The following is a 19,063-nucleotide window of genomic DNA, read 5'->3' on the forward strand; positions in this document are numbered from 1 at the left end:
TTCATGAAATATGGCAAAAGTTGCAACATTTTGTCGTATTTTGGGGAAAATGGTGCATTGTGAACACATTTTGCAAAAATTAGGAAATAACGGCAAGAAAATTGCAAAGTCACTTTGAAGAAATGTACACATCTCTCAATAATTACATTTGTAGACAGCTATACCAGTGCCGTCTTAACGCATGGACACGCTGGGCAGTTGCCCGGGGCCCCACAAGCATAGGGGCCCCATGCTAATCTATGCACAGACCAGAATTTAACACAAATTTTCCAATCACCCGCCTCAACATTCAAATCTCCCGCTAACTCGGTAGAAGGAGAAAAATTACGACTTGTAGCGGAGAGTTGGCATGTCTGCATTCGCGAGAGAAATTTTGACGTTTTTATTGCTTGCAATGTTATGGAAGCAGAATATTGTAACGGATTCTCGGGAGGCAATTAACGGTTTTGTTGGAGGTACCAATAAATATAAGTTTATTATATCGATAATTTACATTTTTATTCCTGTGAGTGGTTGTGTAGGTAGGGACCAGTGCACTGCTTTGCCCGGGGGCCTATAATGCTGTTAAGACGGCCCTGAGCACTACGTGACTTCTGCATGTCAAATTGAGCCTGTCAGTTTCAAATATAAAGACACAACTTTCCTGAGCTTTTAAAAGAGAATGTGTTTTCTCATTTCCAAAGGATATAAAGTGAAAGAAAATTATCAGAGCTAACCCCGAATTGAGCATAATGAGATGTCAGAGTTATCAGATGTTGGGCACATGGGTGGTGTGATTATATACTTGATTATTTACAATATTTGTCTCTATGATGCTAATCTTAGGCCACGCTTATAGTGCTGGCAACGCGACCGATGACGTCATCCATCGCCGTCGCCACTGGCAAAAGTTGACCAAAATTTTTGGTCGCTCCATCGCGTTGCGCTTACTATAAGCGCTTGCGACGGATTCAATGTATTTGTTTCGGAGCAACGTCGCATCTCCGTCGCAAGGCACTATAAGCGCCTTATGTGTTTCTCCTTTAAAGCTCTAAACTCCTTTGCTCCTCATCTATGTCAACCCTAATCTAACAATACATCCTTGCTGTCTTTCTTCCCCTGTGAAGCCTTTTTCACACAGCACCCTCCTTTGGACTCCCTGCCTCTTGCTCGCCTTTTATCGAACGCTCAAAATAAAATCCCACTTTATCAAAGAAACATGAAACGGCATGGAATAAAATTAACATCAACATCCAAATAGCATTAGGCTGCATCCCCGGTGGCGCTAACTGCGCTCATGCTTGAGAGCGGTGACGTTACCAACTCTCTAAGCATGAGTGCCGGGTGTCCTGCCTATTTTGCAAGCGAGAACGGGGAGGGGGGTGAGGAGCCTTGCGGGCAAGTTGAGCGCGCTTCAAAGTCAGTTAAGTGTCCGCGTACCGCGTGAGCGGGGACTTCCACATAAAAACTGTAATAAGTAAAATCGGCAAGCGCCGGGCGCACAGCACGCTCAGCGCCAGAGGAGACGCAGCCTAAGATGTAAAAAAAGCCTTCTGCTTTACAATGAGATCACAAATGCTCTTATATTTACTCTTCATGGGCCATATTCAATATGCTATGAAGCCACTTCTTGGTGCTGGAGAAGAAATCAACTCTATTCGAATGAAAACTTCTTCAGCACATGGAATGAGGGTCAATGTTTCTCCAATATTAAAATAGATTGTGCCATCCTTCAGGGCAAGGACTCCCTATATCTACTTTAATGTGTAGGTTGTGATCCCTTTTATTAGGCCAACATATCAACCGTATAAGGTTGTCTTGGCTTTCAAGACTGCAGAGGTCATTATGTGTGGAACTTTTACCCTTGTACTGTGTAATTTCCCTGTAATATATTGCTAGAGAATTTGGAATTACCCAGTATACCGAGGCTGCTAACAGGTAGTGCACACACTTTTTGGCAACTTGATTGAAGAGAGACCCAGCAATGATTAATGAAACAATAAGCCTCCGGTATTGAGAACAGGGAGTTGGGTAATAGTAAGCCGGATAGAGGTACAGGGGGACACCTCCCTAGGGGGCGCCCCCAAGTAAATCACAGCCCGGCACTAACCACCTCAATAATCTCCCTGAAATACCGCGTGGAGGTTAGGAGTACTCACGAAAAAGCCGTCCCTGTTGGTGCAGGGAATTCTGCAGCGGCTTCCTCCTCTAGTGTAGCTGGCGTCAGCGTGCTCCTCCGGAAATGATGACACAGGAAGAAGGGGGTAGGATGGTCCGTGGTTCACAGCAACTTCAGCAGCCAACGCATGGATGTCTAAAAAAACTTTATTGATCGCTAGCAGCAAACATCAGGCAACCACTCTAACATGTTTCGTCCAGGCTATGGACTTTTTCAAAGAGTGCTGATAGTGTATGGCAGCCAAATAGATATAGGGAGTGGTGAGTGTATGCCACCAATAGGAACAGGGAACGTATTTAAACCTCACCTGTGGTAAATTAATCATTAAAGTGGATAACTATCTCCACAACAATCCCCATAGCAATGGCTGCACAACAAGGTATTTACAACATACACATGAGAAATCTTAAAAACAAAACAGAACATATAATGGATAAATTTAAAAACACAACTACTGATGTTTTAAGTTACCAGCATCATTATTATTATATAAAGCTATATCAATTAATGGAAGTATACAGATGTATAATAAAGGATTTCATATATCTAGTACTTATAAAGCATTTTCAGTATCAAGATTCACCTTAAAGGGATATAAACATTTTATCAATTTATTCACATAATTCATATCCATGGATACAGTGGCAACCGCATGACAGACGGTAACATCATATGTCACCTCCCAGATCACAATGTAATTGGGTGAACACTGTGAACCCACCCCAAAACTTAGCCATTACCCCATCAGAAAGTGTTTCAGTTCCCACTCCTGATTGATGCCGGCCGGATGGAGTGTGTTCAGAGTGTACACCCAATACATTTCCTGTTTATTTAATACCCCCTCTCTATGGCCTCCTCTAGCGTTACAAGGGATATGTTCAATTGCCATATAGGAAAAGTTAGCTATTCCCCCTTTAGGGCATCTGGAGAAGTGTCTGGGGACTGGATGAGATACATCATTCTTTTTAATAAGCCTGACATGCTCGGCAATGCGGGTCTTGACTGGCCGAATGTATTGGGTGTACACTCTGAACACACTCCATCCGGCCGGCATCAATCAGGAGTGGGAACTGAAACACTTTCTGATGGGGTAATGGCTAAGTTTTGGGGTGGGTTCACAGTGTTCACCCAATTACATTGTGATCTGGGAGGTGACATATGATGTTACCGTCTGTCATGCGGTTGCCACTGTATCCATGGATATGAATTATGTGAATAAATTGATAAAATGTTTATATCCCTTTAAGGTGAATCTTGATACTGAAAATGCTTTATAAGTACTAGATATATGAAATCCTTTATTATACATCTGTATACTTCCATTAATTGATATAGCTTTATATAATAATAATGATGCTGGTAACTTAAAACATCAGTAGTTGTGTTTTTAAATTTATCCATTATATGTTCTGTTTTGTTTTTAAGATTTCTCATGTGTATGTTGTAAATACCTTGTTGTGCAGCCATTGCTATGGGGATTGTTGTGGAGATAGTTATCCACTTTAATGATTAATTTACCACAGGTGAGGTTTAAATACGTTCCCTGTTCCTATTGGTGGCATACACTCACCACTCCCTATATCTATTTGGCTGCCATACACTATCAGCACTCTTTGAAAAAGTCCATAGCCTGGACGAAACATGTTAGAGTGGTTGCCTGATGTTTGCTGCTAGCGATCAATAAAGTTTTTTTAGACATCCATGCGTTGGCTGCTGAAGTTGCTGTGAACCACGGACCATCCTACCCCCTTCTTCCTGTGTCATCATTTCCGGAGGAGCACGCTGACGCCAGCTACACTAGAGGAGGAAGCCGCTGCAGAATTCCCTGCACCAACAGGGACGGCTTTTTCGTGAGTACTCCTAACCTCCACGCGGTATTTCAGGGAGATTATTGAGGTGGTTAGTGCCGGGCTGTGATTTACTTGGGGGCGCCCCCTAGGGAGGTGTCCCCCTGTACCTCTATCCGGCTTACTATTACCCAACTCCCTGTTCTCAATACCGGAGGCTTATTGTTTCATTAATCATTGCTGGGTCTCTCTTCAATCAAGTTGCCAAAAAGTGTGTGCACTACCTGTTAGCAGCCTCGGTATACTGGGTAATTCCAAATTCTCTAGCAATCTATTCCTACCTGATGGCTCACGGGCAAGTGAATAAGTGAATAAGTAAATTGTATATGCTTATTTGGACTATCCTGGAAAATTCCAAAATATAAAGGACATTATTTACTCAAGAATTTAAGGATTACTGTTTTTTGCACTTAGGCTTCAGCCAACGCATGAGAGTTTTTAACAAGATATTAATAAATAATTTTTTATTTTTTCAATACTATTATATTGGTTTGTTGCCATGGAAGATATTGATGTTGAATTAGAGGATACAAATGTGGATACATATGTCAATGCATGCGGGGACAATGCCAAACGTTCAAAAAAAGCTGCCCACTTGTTTAATGAAAGTACTGAGGTTATATGTGAGGAGCCTTCAGACCTCACACATTATTTTGTAAAGCTAGAAAGACTGTTGGTGTTGAATATACGCCTATGGTGGGACATCACCTCATTGAACAACTATATTAGATGTAAAAGAATACCACGAGGTTTGCGAATAAAAAAGACACCAACATTTGGCTTTACCAATATGCAATTTGAGCAGGACTGGACTGATACTTTAAACCAATGTTCCCTAAAGCTAATGGAACTAATCATTCAGCAGAAGTCAAAAGAAAAGGAGCAATTAATGTTGGAAATAAACCTTTTGAGGAATAACTTGAAGCCATTTACTAAAATGGATCAATTTATAAAAAACGACAAAACCCTGCTGACTAATATTGAGACCATAGAGGACACAATAAGTGACAAAAAACACAGCAAGTTCGAACGAGACCGTGTAGATTACATAAAAGGACAAATTTATTGTTGGCAGAAACCTCAAACAAGAGAGAATGTGGGATCTAATACAGCAAGGGGGTTTAAACCTCAATCCAAAGGATGGTCTAAAAGCAACCCTAATAAGTCTATCTTAAAGGGAAGATCAGCTGACAACTCAGGTGCAGAGTCAGACTACTCAGAGTGTGAATTGAGATCTCACTCTGTATCTTTTGAAGGTTCTACTGAGAGTATACGGGATAACCATGGGAGATCTAGGAGCGACAGCAGGTCATCTATCACATCTAATGGGGCCAGATCAAAAAATCAGGAACAGGCTCCCTCTTCGTCTTCTTTTTTATCCACAGGAACACGATCACGCCGCGAACCAGACGATCGCGGAGAAAACGTGGAAACTCGCGGGAGACCAAAAAGAAAGAAGTACACATAGATGAGTGTGATAATAACATCATTAATCTCTCAGGAGTGGAACTCTCCCATGCACAATTATCTCTACTAAATAAGGGACTGGGTTTTGCCCCGGTTCAGGACTTCCACTTGTTTCAGACAGTGATTGACCTCCAAAGGTTCACCCGCAAATTATCCTTAAAAAAGTTTTTTATATCAAGAGGACATTTTCAAACCAATAACTTGTCTGACTCTGATAATGATGTTGTATTACCCAATACTGATGATGTACTACCTAATATTGTTACTAACGATGTATTAACTAATATTTCTCTTGATACCTTTCAGGAAACCTGTGTATTATCAGACTTGGACGCATTACTTGAGCAGCAAGGTGAAGAAATCAATGCTTTCTCCCAACCTTTCTTTGGCACCCACTCCTCAGGATTTAAAAAGAAGTCTATCTTCTGCCCCAATGCCAATAGGGGGCCTTTCATTACGGCATTTGAAAGGTTGGTAGAAAGAGACCTTCAAATTTTATCTAAAGGTTTCTCCTGCTCATCTATGCATGCCAATAACCTGACATACACAGAGATTCATGAACTAGACACTTTGAAGCATAACAAAGACATCATGTTTAGAAATGCTGATAAAGGTGGAGCCCTTGTGGTTCTATCCACCCTACAATACAAACAGGAGGCATTACGGCAGCTAGGGAATCCGGATCAGTATAAACTTCGTAAAAAGGATCCAACACAGGACTTTATTAGTCAACTAGATGAAATTATTGAATTTGGAAAGATACTTTGTACATTAGACAAACATGAGATTGAATTTTTGAGAAGTCCACATCCCGTGATTCCGGTATTCCACCATCTCCCAAAGATCCATAAGTCACTGGTCGACCCTCCTGGTCGTCCTATAGTGGCAGGTATTGGATCTTTGGGAGATGGGTTATCGCGGTATGTGGACTCTTATCTCAAACCATTGGTACTGGCATTACCGTCATTCATTAAGGATTCCACGGACCTCATGGTAGATGTAAAGGATCTGGTCTGGAAAAAGGAATACAGATGGGTCACCCTTGACGTGATCTCTCTGTATTCCATCATTAATCACGATCACGGGTTATTAGCTATCACGCACTTTTTACAATTATCACATCTGTCCACTTCACTTTGCACTTTTCTATTAGAATCTATTAAATTTTTATTAACTCACAATTATTTCTTATTTGATTCACGTTTTTATTTACAATTATTAGGCACTGCAATGGGCACAAGTTTTGCACCATCATATGCAAACTTATTCATGGGGTTATGGGAAGCACAATACATATATCACAGTAATAATTCTTATCGCTCACAAATTATTTACTATAAAAGATTCATCGACGATCTCATTATTATATGGGACGGCGATGAATCATCACTTGTAGCATTTATAAATACACTTAATATCAATAATGTTAATATTAAATTCACTTATGAACAAAATATAAATTGCATTAACTATCTGGACCTGCTCCTTTACATAGACCATGACATGCTAATCCAAACTGACATATTTCGCAAGCCAAACTCCCGGAACACACTACTGTCAGCCAAAAGTTGTCATCCACAATCTTTAATCAAAAGTATTCCGAGAGCCCAATTTGTAAGGTTGAGACGGATATGTTCTGATGATGAGAATTTCTCTTTGCAGTCACAAGCATTATTTGAGAGATTCCAAGCCAGGGGTTACAAATATACAGATATCCAGACAGCATACGAGTACGCTATGACTTTGGATCGCCCTGGAATCCTTGATCAAAAGAAAAAAGACAAACATCATAAAGGGTACATACAATCTAAGAGCAAGTATAGTGATATGAGTCCATTATTCATCACCACTTATAGTCGCCAATCCAAGCTTATATGCGACATTGTGCATAAACATTGGCACACCCTGTCCCTTGATAAGGATATTGCTGAGTTTACCTTGAAGGGACCAAAATTTTCATTCCGTAGGGCTAAGACACTAGCATCGCACCTCTCGCCAAGTCACTTTCAAACTAAAACTGATCTTAAAAGAATTGGTAGTATTCCTAAAGGCTTTTTTGCATGTGGAAATTGTTCCATGTGTAAATATGTTCATAGTACAAAATTTGTCCAAACTGACATCAATGGAAAAAAATATTTTATTAAAGAATTTTTGAATTGTAATACATCCTATACCATTTATCTTTTGAGATGTGGTTGCAAAAAATTGTATGTGGGACGAACCATTCGGCCAGTCAAGACCCGCATTGCCGAGCATGTCAGGCTTATTAAAAAGAATGATGTATCTCATCCAGTCCCCAGACACTTCTCCAGATGCCCTAAAGGGGGAATAGCTAACTTTTCCTATATGGCAATTGAACATATCCCTTGTAACGCTAGAGGAGGCCATAGAGAGGGGGTATTAAATAAACAGGAAATGTATTGGGTGTACACTCTGAACACACTCCATCCGGCCGGCATCAATCAGGAGTGGGAACTGAAATACTTTCTGATGGGGTAATGGCTAAGTTTTGGGGTGGGTTCACAGTGTTCACCCAATTACATTGTGATCTGGGAGGTGACATATGATGTTACCGTCTGTCATGCGGTTGCCACTGTATCCATGGATATGAATTATGTGAATAAATTGATAAAATGTTTATATCCCTTTAAGGTGAATCTTGATACTGAAAATGCTTTATAAGTACTAGATATATGAAATCCTTTATTATACATCTGTATACTTCCATTAATTGATATAGCTTTATATAATAATAATGATGCTGGTAACTTAAAACATCAGTAGTTGTGTTTTTAAATTTATCCATTATATGTTCTGTTTTGTTTTTAAGATTTCTCATGTGTATGTTGTAAATACCTTGTTGTGCAGCCATTGCTATGGGGATTGTTGTGGAGATAGTTATCCACTTTAATGATTAATTTACCACAGGTGAGGTTTAAATACGTTCCCTGTTCCTATTGGTGGCATACACTCACCACTCCCTATATCTATTTGGCTGCCATACACTATCAGCACTCTTTGAAAAAGTCCATAGCCTGGACGAAACATGTTAGAGTGGTTGCCTGATGTTTGCTGCTAGCGATCAATAAAGTTTTTTTAGACATCCATGCGTTGGCTGCTGAAGTTGCTGTGAACCACGGACCATCCTACCCCCTTTTTCCCTGTAATATAAGTTGTCCATAGACTCATATTGTGAAGCCATACGAACATGATTGGTAAAACAATACTATTATAATACCATAGGTGGGTTATTTGTGTGCAGTCACATTCTCTGATACGCCTTAGCGTCCTCTTACCTTTAACTGATAATGTTGCCTGCCCTGTTGAGAATTGATCAATTAGTAAATGGACGTGACATCAGATGATAATAAATACCTTTACAGCAGCTCCAGACAAATAGCCAATAAAAAGATATTTATAAAATACATACATTTCCCTTGTTTATGGAATCTGCGACAACCCAGTAATCACAATCAAGGGAGTAAGATACAATTTATGCTCACGGTGGAGCCATTCTCCAACACGGCCATTGGATGCACATTATGAATGATGGGATTATGTGTGTAGTGGTTAAATTGACAGATTTGGATAAGAAAAGTTTGTGTCTCGCTCATTCCAAATATTTTGGAGAGATAATGGGCTGTTTGTTTGTAGTAAAGCTTTCCAGCACACATTTATTTCAAGAAGATATATCACTCTTCAGTACACTGTTTATAAGTCAGATATTTTTTTCATCCTGCCCTAATCTTTTGAGTTTCAAGGTCGTGTTTAAAGAGGAAAAACAACATTTTCCATGTATTTGAAAAGGGAAAGAGTACAAGCGTTTAACAGGAAATTGTATTATTTACTACAAGATATCCAACACATAAGAGGGGAATCACAATCTAAAAAGAACTGAAATACAAGTGCGCAGCTAAAATACTCTATTGTGCAAAAAATATAAATTAACCCATAAACCACCTATGTGATATTGAAAATTAAAGACAACCTCTACGTTGAAAGTAGGCGTCAGCAGCTATGAGTAAGGAGTGACTCAACACCCCTGGAACAACTGAAACACAGAGAAAACAAAAGCCCAGACGCACATAGTGAAGTATGTTCCAAAATAAATATATATATTATGACGGTAAGATATCTGCGTACATTAGAACATAGTAAAATAGGCATTTCATGTACAATGACATGTGTTAACCGGCACCGCAACAGCCACAACACCGCAACGACAACGGGATCAGTTGATGTCCACAATTCCTTCTCTAGGGAGATCCTTACATGGAGACGTACAGCTGCCGTACTGGAGAAGCCCTCCGCTCGCCTCTCTGCGTCTGGGTAGAGCGTCCTCATATGTCGGGACCGTTGGAGCCACCGCCAGACTCGTTCCTCAAGAGTCCCGTATGATTTTGCGGCCGGCCGTAAAGTGAGGATGGCCGTAAAGTGACATATTGCGTTACTCAGGATCATCCAAGACAGTCACAAAGTTGCTTCGGCACACAGACTGTGATAAGAATTACCGTATGGGCTAGATAATTATCCAACGCGTTTCTCGATTACGGCAGCTGTACGTCTCCATGCAAGGATCTCCCTAGAGAAGGAATTGTGGACATCAACTGATCCCGTTGTCGTTGCGGTGTTGTGGCTGTTGCGGTGCCGGGTAACTCTTGTCATTGTACATGAAATGCCTATTTTACTATGATCTGATGTACGCAGATATCTTACCATCATAATATATATATTCATTTTGGAACATACTTCACTATGTGCATCTGCGCTTTTGTTTTCTCTGTCTAAATCTAGATCTGTTCACAATCTAAAGCTGGGAATTCCATAATAGAGACATATTTATTGAATCTATATTGATAATAGGTATATTCCACATAGTAATCCAGGGTTTGTGATAGTACTGTACAAGCAGCTACGCGTGTCGTTAGAACCAAAGCATGGACCCCTAGTATACATTACCAGTCCAAGTATTACTCCTAGAATAAAAAAAAAGTGAAATAAAAAGAGTAATACAATGAGTGGCAACGGCCCTTTCTTTTCTCTCCCTGTACAGTGTTTATGCCATGAATCTAACCCTTGTTCTAACCATTAATCCTTGACCTGCAAATACCTGTAGTTGTGAAACTTTATCCCGTATTCCCTCAGGACTCAATCGTGACCCCTGGGCTACTATAATATGCTTCCTGTAACTTTGTAGTGCTGCTTCTGGAGTGAAACACAACTTAAATACAATGACCTGCTTGGGCTGCAGTGGTCCATCAAACTATAACATGTCACTTCATTTAGTATTCACTTATTTCCACTGCATGAAGCTGAGACCAACTTGTAAGGGGCACAGTGAGAGGAACGTTACAGTACTAGATGGAATAAAGAACTATTTCATCAGGGGCGTTAGTTATATCTAACAAGCAGAACTCTTACAATGTGAATAATGTCATTAGACAAGTAATGATGGGTACTGTACATTTGTTTATGTCCTGTTTTTTTTTTCACTGGTTGAAAACCAGCAATCAGAAAGGTCGGTTATACAGTAGCTCCCAAGGTACTAACTGATTATCTAGATTCAGAAATGAATGACGCTATCTGAAAAAAGCCACAACTAGAACATTTCTTCATTCTGAAAATACACAAAACTCTTCGGCCGCGCTTATAGTGCCGTCGATGGCGACACGACGGGTGACGTCACTCGTTGCCACAAAGTTATTTCGCTGTACGGCGGCATCGTGGGTTTCCTGGCATTTGGTGGTTATGGGGCTGTCACATGAGGCGACAGCCCTTGAAAAATCAAATATTGCTGGCTCACAGTTTTCGCGACGGCGACGTCGCTCCGTCGCATTGTCGCATTGTCGCCTTTGCGCTTACTATAAGCACACGTGGCGGCGGCAATGCATTTGTTTTAGGGCTACGTCACGACGCCGGCACTATAAGCGCGGCTTACACTTCAACCTAAATTAGCAGGAGGGAAAAGTAGATATTCCATGGCAACAGGTTTAATTTTATACCATTTCAAAAGCACAAATCCCACTTATGAGCACATTCACAAGTCTCAGAAAGGTCCAAAAACCTGCCTTTGCCCATAATCACTCAGCATACAATGCTTCTGGGTAAGGACATGCAAATGAGCACTCACAGTGTGTCACTTTTTGCTTCTTATCCATTTTAACATGGAGCCCTTTGATCCTTTTACTCACACTTTGTTTTTAACAGTTCAATAATAGAATATGCCAAAGTCTAATCTCATACTGTAGATACACAGCTTGCTTCACACTATAATTCAATGCTCCATCAATGTCGCCTTCATACTATTCCAATTATAATGTAGCAGTAAAGCTAATCGGTTTGTTCCATAACACACATAAAAAAAGACTGTCGTTTTAGTTGGAAGAAAAAACAAAACTTTAACTCCGCTTGTTCCGGTCAATAGTCCATAATTATTCATTTTAGTTACACACAATAGTATTTATTAACTTATCCTTACAAACATTTATAACAGATTATTTAAGGCCAGACATTGGATATGATCCCTGAACATAAAATAAAAAGATCACAGAGTGCCCAGTGACATATGAGTAGGAAATGTACTCAGGACTTTTTTTTGTCCATCTGTGTTATTTTATGCTAGGTCATTCCCTTTTATTTGGCATTGGGTAAATTGTTGCATATGGTGGATAGGGTCTGTTGAGATAATTCAACATGTTTTCTTGTGCCTAATCAAATATCCTCACTTTATTTTTATTTTTTTTCTAGTGACCTTACACCCGCAAAAAAACCTCTGGTTCTGACAAACTGGTGCCTAAAATACTACCCTCAAGGCAATGCCAGAAGTGTTTTACAAATATGGATGTGCAGTGAAACACACTCACACATGGAAACTTTAATACCTGATCTGTCTTCATTCTGCGGATCACATCTTCTGCACAACTCCGGAATTGTTTTGAGGGATGTGATAGAATACTAGAAAATAGAAAAGACATAGATGGCACATTAATCATATAAAGATTCCAAAAAACACCAACATCCCTTCTACTCCATTTACAACAAACATGTTGGCCCATATTTACTAAGCAGAACTAAGCCATCAGCCACAATCACATGAATAGGCTGCAAGATATTTTGATAGAGGTTCTCAGCTGCAGTCCTCAAGGGCCACCAATTGGTCAGGTTTTAAGGATATCCCAGCTTCAGCACAGGTGGCTCAATCAGTGGCTCAGTCTTACTGAGTCACTGATTGAGCCACCTGTATGGAGCAGTGATATCCTGAAATACTGACCTGTTGGGGGGTCTTGAGGACTGGAGCTGAGAACCTCTGCCTTATGGGTTTAGCGCTGCTTAGTTGGAATGAATCATGTTGCTTGTAAATGCATTTCAGGCCCTTCCAGCAGTTAGGGGAAGTAGTATCCAATTATATTTTTAAATGAAACATTGTGTGAGCTATGCTAGTTAGGAAAAATATGTAATGCAGGAACTCAGGAAGCAAAAGTAAACTTCTTCATTAAACCTAATTCGGTGCCTGGTTACTCTTACTCTGAGCGTTTACATTCAGATACATGACACTGTATATACAAGACTATAATTTCAGAGAATTAAGTTAGTCCAATGAAACTGTATCATCTAAACCTTCTGCATATGGATTACCATTATTGTAGTCGCACAGTATATTGGTACAGCATAAATATAGACTGAGCCTCATTTTTATCTTCCTAGAAGCAAACGTAAGACCCAACAAGCATGTGCATATTGTCCTCAAAATATGTATCACAATATGGTATGTCTTGTATTGTAAATGGGTAACCTGTAAGCAACTGGTAATATAGCAAAAAGTATCATGGGACCAGAAGACCCGGCAGTTCCCCTTGTAAAACACGTAAGAAGGGATTGCCTCTATAAAGGACCAATCCACCTTATCCTCCTTTTTACACAGGTGACAAACAGAGGGTCAACAGACCTGATAGTTCGATCTGCCGTTTAAAAAAAATAAAAATTATTATTAACTATTTTCATTCAATATGTGCATCAATACAATCTGCACACTGACGTGATTAGCTAAATTGTCGATCAATCCATTCTCCTGTAATCAATGATTCAGCTGGGGGTTATTTCATTCACTGTTAGGGCTGCACATGAGTACCCAGGATGCAAAGTTCTGTGTGGACGATCATGTGACCAGGCAGGCATTAGATATAATTGGTGCACTGCTAGAGAGAGGGCAGGGCTCAAAAAGGTGTGTACCAGAGCCTGTCGCAGAAGAGGAAGGGAATGTGACTTTGTAAATGGATCCTACAGAAACAAAAATGTAATATAAGGATACATTGTAGCTCCTGAGTTACACTGACTAAAGGATTGATTGAAACTGGAAGGCGGCCATTATTTTAGACACACAAGATTTTTTACAGATTCATAACAGGAGCACCAAACAATTGCCATCTCAGGTAAGAATGTAGAATTATTCATTGCCACATGCTTTATATATACAAATAAGAAACGGGATCAAAAAAAGCTGAAGTATTGTTGCTTTCATTTCAGCTCCGGGGAACCACTAGTTCCCGAGATACTTACCGGAGAAGGGGATGCGGTAACCTCCTGGTATTTAAATCACCAGTCTCACACGGGCAAACAGAAGGCTGCCAAGCCTTCCTAATTATCCGCATGACGCAAGGTATTTTAATGTAACTGGCTTCCTATTGGCCTGCTTAACCCCGGATATTTAAATGCCATTTGTTTCCCCTCTAGGTGATGCTACCGGCAGCACCTTCCCCTGTAGGCAACTTGGGGCACCCAAAGGGTTAAGGCTACTTTTAGGAGATGGATTGTTAATGGATTGGAAGGGCATATGGACAATCAATATAATCACGCAATGTTTATGTTTATTTTATGCCTTGCCAAGTGGCAAACTAAGAAGTCATGCTCCAAACATCCATGCCTCTCATGTCTCCACATTTCCACTAACATTATAGTCATATAAACATTATGTAGAATTAAAAGGGCAGGTCACAGTATGGATATCATTTGAAAATCCTTAACAACCACAATATGTGTAAGGAAGAGAGGGGGGTCATTGTCAATTCACTTTTCCACTGCTTTGGCAATGCATCTAAAAAGTGTTTTTCCTCTTTGGAAAGTAATTGGAAACATGTCAATCAGCAACATTTTAGAAAATAAGAGAAAATCAATCTGGGCAATGCACACACACATTACAAATAAAGGGATATTTTTAGCACATTGTCTAATTTTAAAAAATGGGACAATAAAGCCGAGTAAAACAACCACAGTTTTACCCACAACAAAGATGCTGCTATTAATGGCTTTGTTTCTTACTCCAGAATAGAGTGATATCTCTTTGTTCTTTTTTTTCCATTTATATTTTGCTTTATATGGGATAAAGCCAACTATGACAAAAAAACAAACAAAAAAACTAATAGCATTTACATAGATCCTTTTTAAAATGATGATGGGGGATTATAATATTCATAAGGCTGCATTTATACATTCAAGGAATGGCACCAGTACCTTGCTTTATTTTATTTTTTCCTTTTCTCTTTAGAATAGCCAAAGGAATAAATTACCAATCAGGATTGCTTCAAGGCTACTATTTTACTCTTGTGCTCGAGTTTGATGCTATTTAACACTGATAATGGTAATGTGACTCTCCCTGCCCTGCTCTTAGGGAGTTGACATCAATGTCAGTGTTAGGCTGCGCTTATAGTGCCGGCGACAGCGATGCTGAAGTAAAATTGAAGTGACTTCCAGCAATCGCGACCAATCCGTCGCTCCTACTATAAGCGAACGCAACGGCTTCAATACATTTGTTTTGAAGCGCCGTCGCGTCGCTGGCGCCGGCACTATAAGGCCACGCGTATAGTGCCCGCGACCACGGCGCGTGACGGCACCCATCGTCATTGCCGCTAGTGAAAGTTGTAATTTCGCTTTGCGGCGGCGCGGGCGAGCAGGCCATTGATTGGTTCAGGGGCTTCACATGAGGCGACAGCCCCTGAAAAATCAAATATTCCCGGCTTCAAAAAATCGCGTCGCCACGTCGCTTTGGCGACAATGCATTTGTTTTCGGGCGACATCGCGTCGCCGGCACTATAAGCGCAGCCTTAGGACTGTCAGGATGCATTACCTTATTCAGGATGCAGGGTGGGCATTGGTAAGTAATGATGGACGCCAGGAACTTTATTTATTCAAACAGCAGCTTTATTATCTTGTAGGCACAGTGTCACATTAAATATACAGAGGTCATCTTGTATTTCCAATTGAGTGTCCTTGGCCTATGCTGTTTGCATGGTTTCCGTAGTTGTCCCCATCTCAGATGGCTAGGAAGGTGCTAAGGCTTTATGTTTACAAGGCTACCTATAGAGTACCTCTGCTCTACAGCGCTGGTAGTGCTCCATACCCACGGGGGCCCCTGACAGGCCTTGCTGGCACTACTACGTTGTTGATCAGCCTCCTTATATCAGGGCGGCCTGCCATTACGTGGCCTTCTGAGTGAGAGCCAGCGACAAACCCTCCGGTGGGGTTGGTCCAACTATGCTTAGGGGCTGCTGCTTGTGGAGCTCCCTCTGGGCATAATCTGTCCCTCTGTATATTTTGGGAGTAATGCAAGACCATCTTGGTGGGACGCTATATAAAGAGGGTACTTTCCCTAACATAAAACAATAAAGGGGGAACTTAACCTATCCTATAAATAGTGGCTTACATAACTATTGCTGATGCCCTCTCATGCTTTCAATCGTAGGATTTTTCTCCACACCTCAATGTGCCCAATTAAAATCCCCCTCTTCTTTTGTGTGTGTGTATTTGGAGAGGGGGTGAGTGAGACGGGGGTCTTACCTTCTCCGAAGCGGCTCTCCTCCAGCAGCAGCATGTTGTCATGGTGACCTGACATGAAATGATGCCGCAACATCACATGACAACGCTTTGTCATGACAATGTGACGTCACGACGACGCATTGACCTGACGAAGCGACGTTACATGATGCCGCAATGTCACGATGCAGCAGAAGGAGGGCCGCTCTTCAAGGAATCGCCTGAGTCGGCAGGTAAGCACAATCCGCCCCTGCTTATTCCCATTGTTTGTAATTGATATACCTTGTATTGTAATTTTGTAAAGCGCTGCATACTTTGTTGGCGCTATATAAATGAAAATTATACATACATAACCTCCATCCCCAGCCTTCAGTGACCTAATCATGTTTTACATCTGTTACTTTTCCAAGCTTGTCAATTTATCTGGAACTCTGGTGATCTTAACACCAGGAAAACCTACATGTACTCCACTGCCTAGCCAAAATTCAAGAATTTCTTGCCTAGCATACTACTACCTACACTACATCCATTCTCCATGAAAGTCATTTTGGTCTTCTCCACATTGCTCAAATTATCACCTAGCACTATTAAGCATTACCTCTCGGGCATACAGTACCATCTCGCAAAAGACCTTCCGCCATGGCCAAACCATCTTAAAGCGGCAATCCATGCTTTAAAAAAAATAAAAACTGTAATGCAGTAGTGCGTCTCCAGAATTGAACCCCATTAATTTCAGCTCTGGGAACCCCCTGCTTCCGGAGATACTTAGTAGGTAGTAGGTGCTGGTAGCCGCTCTGCTCAGCTAGCAGGATTCATGTTATGGTGGTATTTCAAAGCTCCTGCTCCCTGTGGACCAATAGGAAGCCATGACATTATCAGGTTCGGCTTCCTATTGGCCCGCGTGACACGGGAGCTTTACATTTTAAAGCACTGGTAGCCAAGCAGTGCAGCTACCGGAAGCCCCTATGGAGGTATCTCTGGAAGTAGTGTGTCTCCAGAGCTGAAATTAATGGAGTAATGCTTGGATTTCTCCTTTAAAGACTACTTTTAAAGCATTCCATGAATTAATTCTACCAGTTCCAAATTGTCACCTTCAAATTGAAGGTCATCTGTTTTGCCAAATCCTTAACCTACTATTGTAGCTACACAACCCTTTAAACTGGCTACAAATGTATTAATATCAGCAGCAATCCACATGGCATTGAATGGATTCCTGAGACCTGGAGATTTTACCATTTCCAGCAAATCAGCCGCTTTTCTCACAAAAGTCCAAAAACCACGACCACTACCATCTTCATCTTGCTCACTAAAACAACAATCACCTGAGAAAAGGCATCATCATCTTCTACTACCTGGCCAATGGTGTCTAGTGAAGACATTTGACCAACTGCACACCCATCTGGCTCCCAATAATATACACAACCATTTTCATTTCGACCATTCCTGTCGACCATCAACCGCTGACGTGACGACCAAAGCCTTTATATACTTTGTCAGGAAACTGCTGCTCCGTCTCGGCCTTAACCCTTTCTCATTGTCAGGCAGCTCCTTTAGGATTGACGCAGCTGCATCAGCCTCCAGAAATAAAGTTCCCCCTCGCATCAACAAAAAATTGGGCAGATCCACCTTGCCTTTTACCATTTAACCTCTTAAATGCCCAGAGGGTGGACTAATCTTCCAGCCATGGATTCCAAGAGGTTTACTTCACTAGGGGGTTTTCCTCTCCTCAGTGCTGAAGGGTTTACTCCTTCTGAGTTCAGAGATACATCACATTTTGGCCCACTTTCAGGCTTAACTTTCTGTTTGGCCCACTTTCAGGCCCATATGTACGCATAGGCCAAAGTCTATTCTCCTTAGTCTGCCGTAGGCGCGCATACAATTCTTAGGATAAATGTCTATACTATGATTGTGGGGAAGGCTGTAAGCACCTCCTATAAACACTATAAATACCGTCATACCCATCACTTCCTCTGTTTGATGCTTTAAGGTCCTCCACCTGTCCCTCCTTTCTATTCTACAATTTCAACCTCAGGGTGGACCTTCTTTCAGACCTAACCCATACATACACCCATGTCAAAGTCTATGCCCATCGTCTCATCCTCCTCAGTCTGCCATAGGTTACACACACACATACTACATTTTTCTCTGGTATTAAATGGGAAAGTATTTAAACCTTTCAAGAAACTGATGTGCTGCAGTATGAGGCTATGTAGTAAGGTCCAAAGTTAGTAAGCAGCATTAGGAATACATTTTTATTTATAGAACTACAGTATGTCCCATAATTGGTGAATGAATTACCACAGGAAGGTGTCTTCCGAATTAGCACTGCTTAGTTAATATGGACCACTGTGTGCAAATAGAAGCTAGCATGTCTACATGCAAAGCAGAGCCACATAAACTGAGGACTATTTCAGAAAGTCGTAGGACTTATTATTCATTCATTGCTTGCCTTGGTGGTTAGTAAGGCATGCCTAACTAGCCTCTTTGGAAGGCAAGGTGGAGTTAGACTTGTTAGTGTGATTTATGTATTCAAAAAGACAACCCGCAGGTTGCAAGGGACTCCGTGCACCACTGAAGGGGAATTACGGTCTGCAGGTTCCTTCACTCAGGATAAAGAAAGACTCAATTCTTCATTTCTGCAGGTTCCTGAGAAGTAATAATGGTGATTTGAATTAAGAATTGAGTCTTCGTTTATCCTGTGTGAAGGAACCTGCAGAGCGTGATTCCCCTTGAGTGGAGCGCGGAGTCCCTCGCCAACTACGGGTTGTGTTTTTTCTTTGGATTT

The 19,063-nt window shown here is 41.0% G+C and overlaps 1 protein-coding gene across 3 annotated transcripts in view; it reads right to left on the reverse strand.

Annotated features, from left to right (window-relative positions):
- SNCAIP (synuclein alpha interacting protein) overlaps positions 1-19,063 on the reverse strand; it is a 283,312-nt gene that overhangs the window by 110,333 nt on the left and 153,916 nt on the right. For all 3 annotated transcript variants that reach the window (XM_075600985.1, XM_075600966.1, XM_075600976.1), the window contains one exon: positions 12,354-12,426. In XM_075600985.1, the coding sequence (XP_075457100.1) occupies positions 12,354-12,426 (73 nt within the window). The remainder of the gene's footprint in view (positions 1-12,353; positions 12,427-19,063) is intronic.

Source organism: Ascaphus truei, chromosome 1 (assembly GCF_040206685.1).
Source record: "Ascaphus truei isolate aAscTru1 chromosome 1, aAscTru1.hap1, whole genome shotgun sequence".
Lineage (NCBI taxonomy): Eukaryota > Metazoa > Chordata > Amphibia > Anura > Ascaphidae > Ascaphus > Ascaphus truei.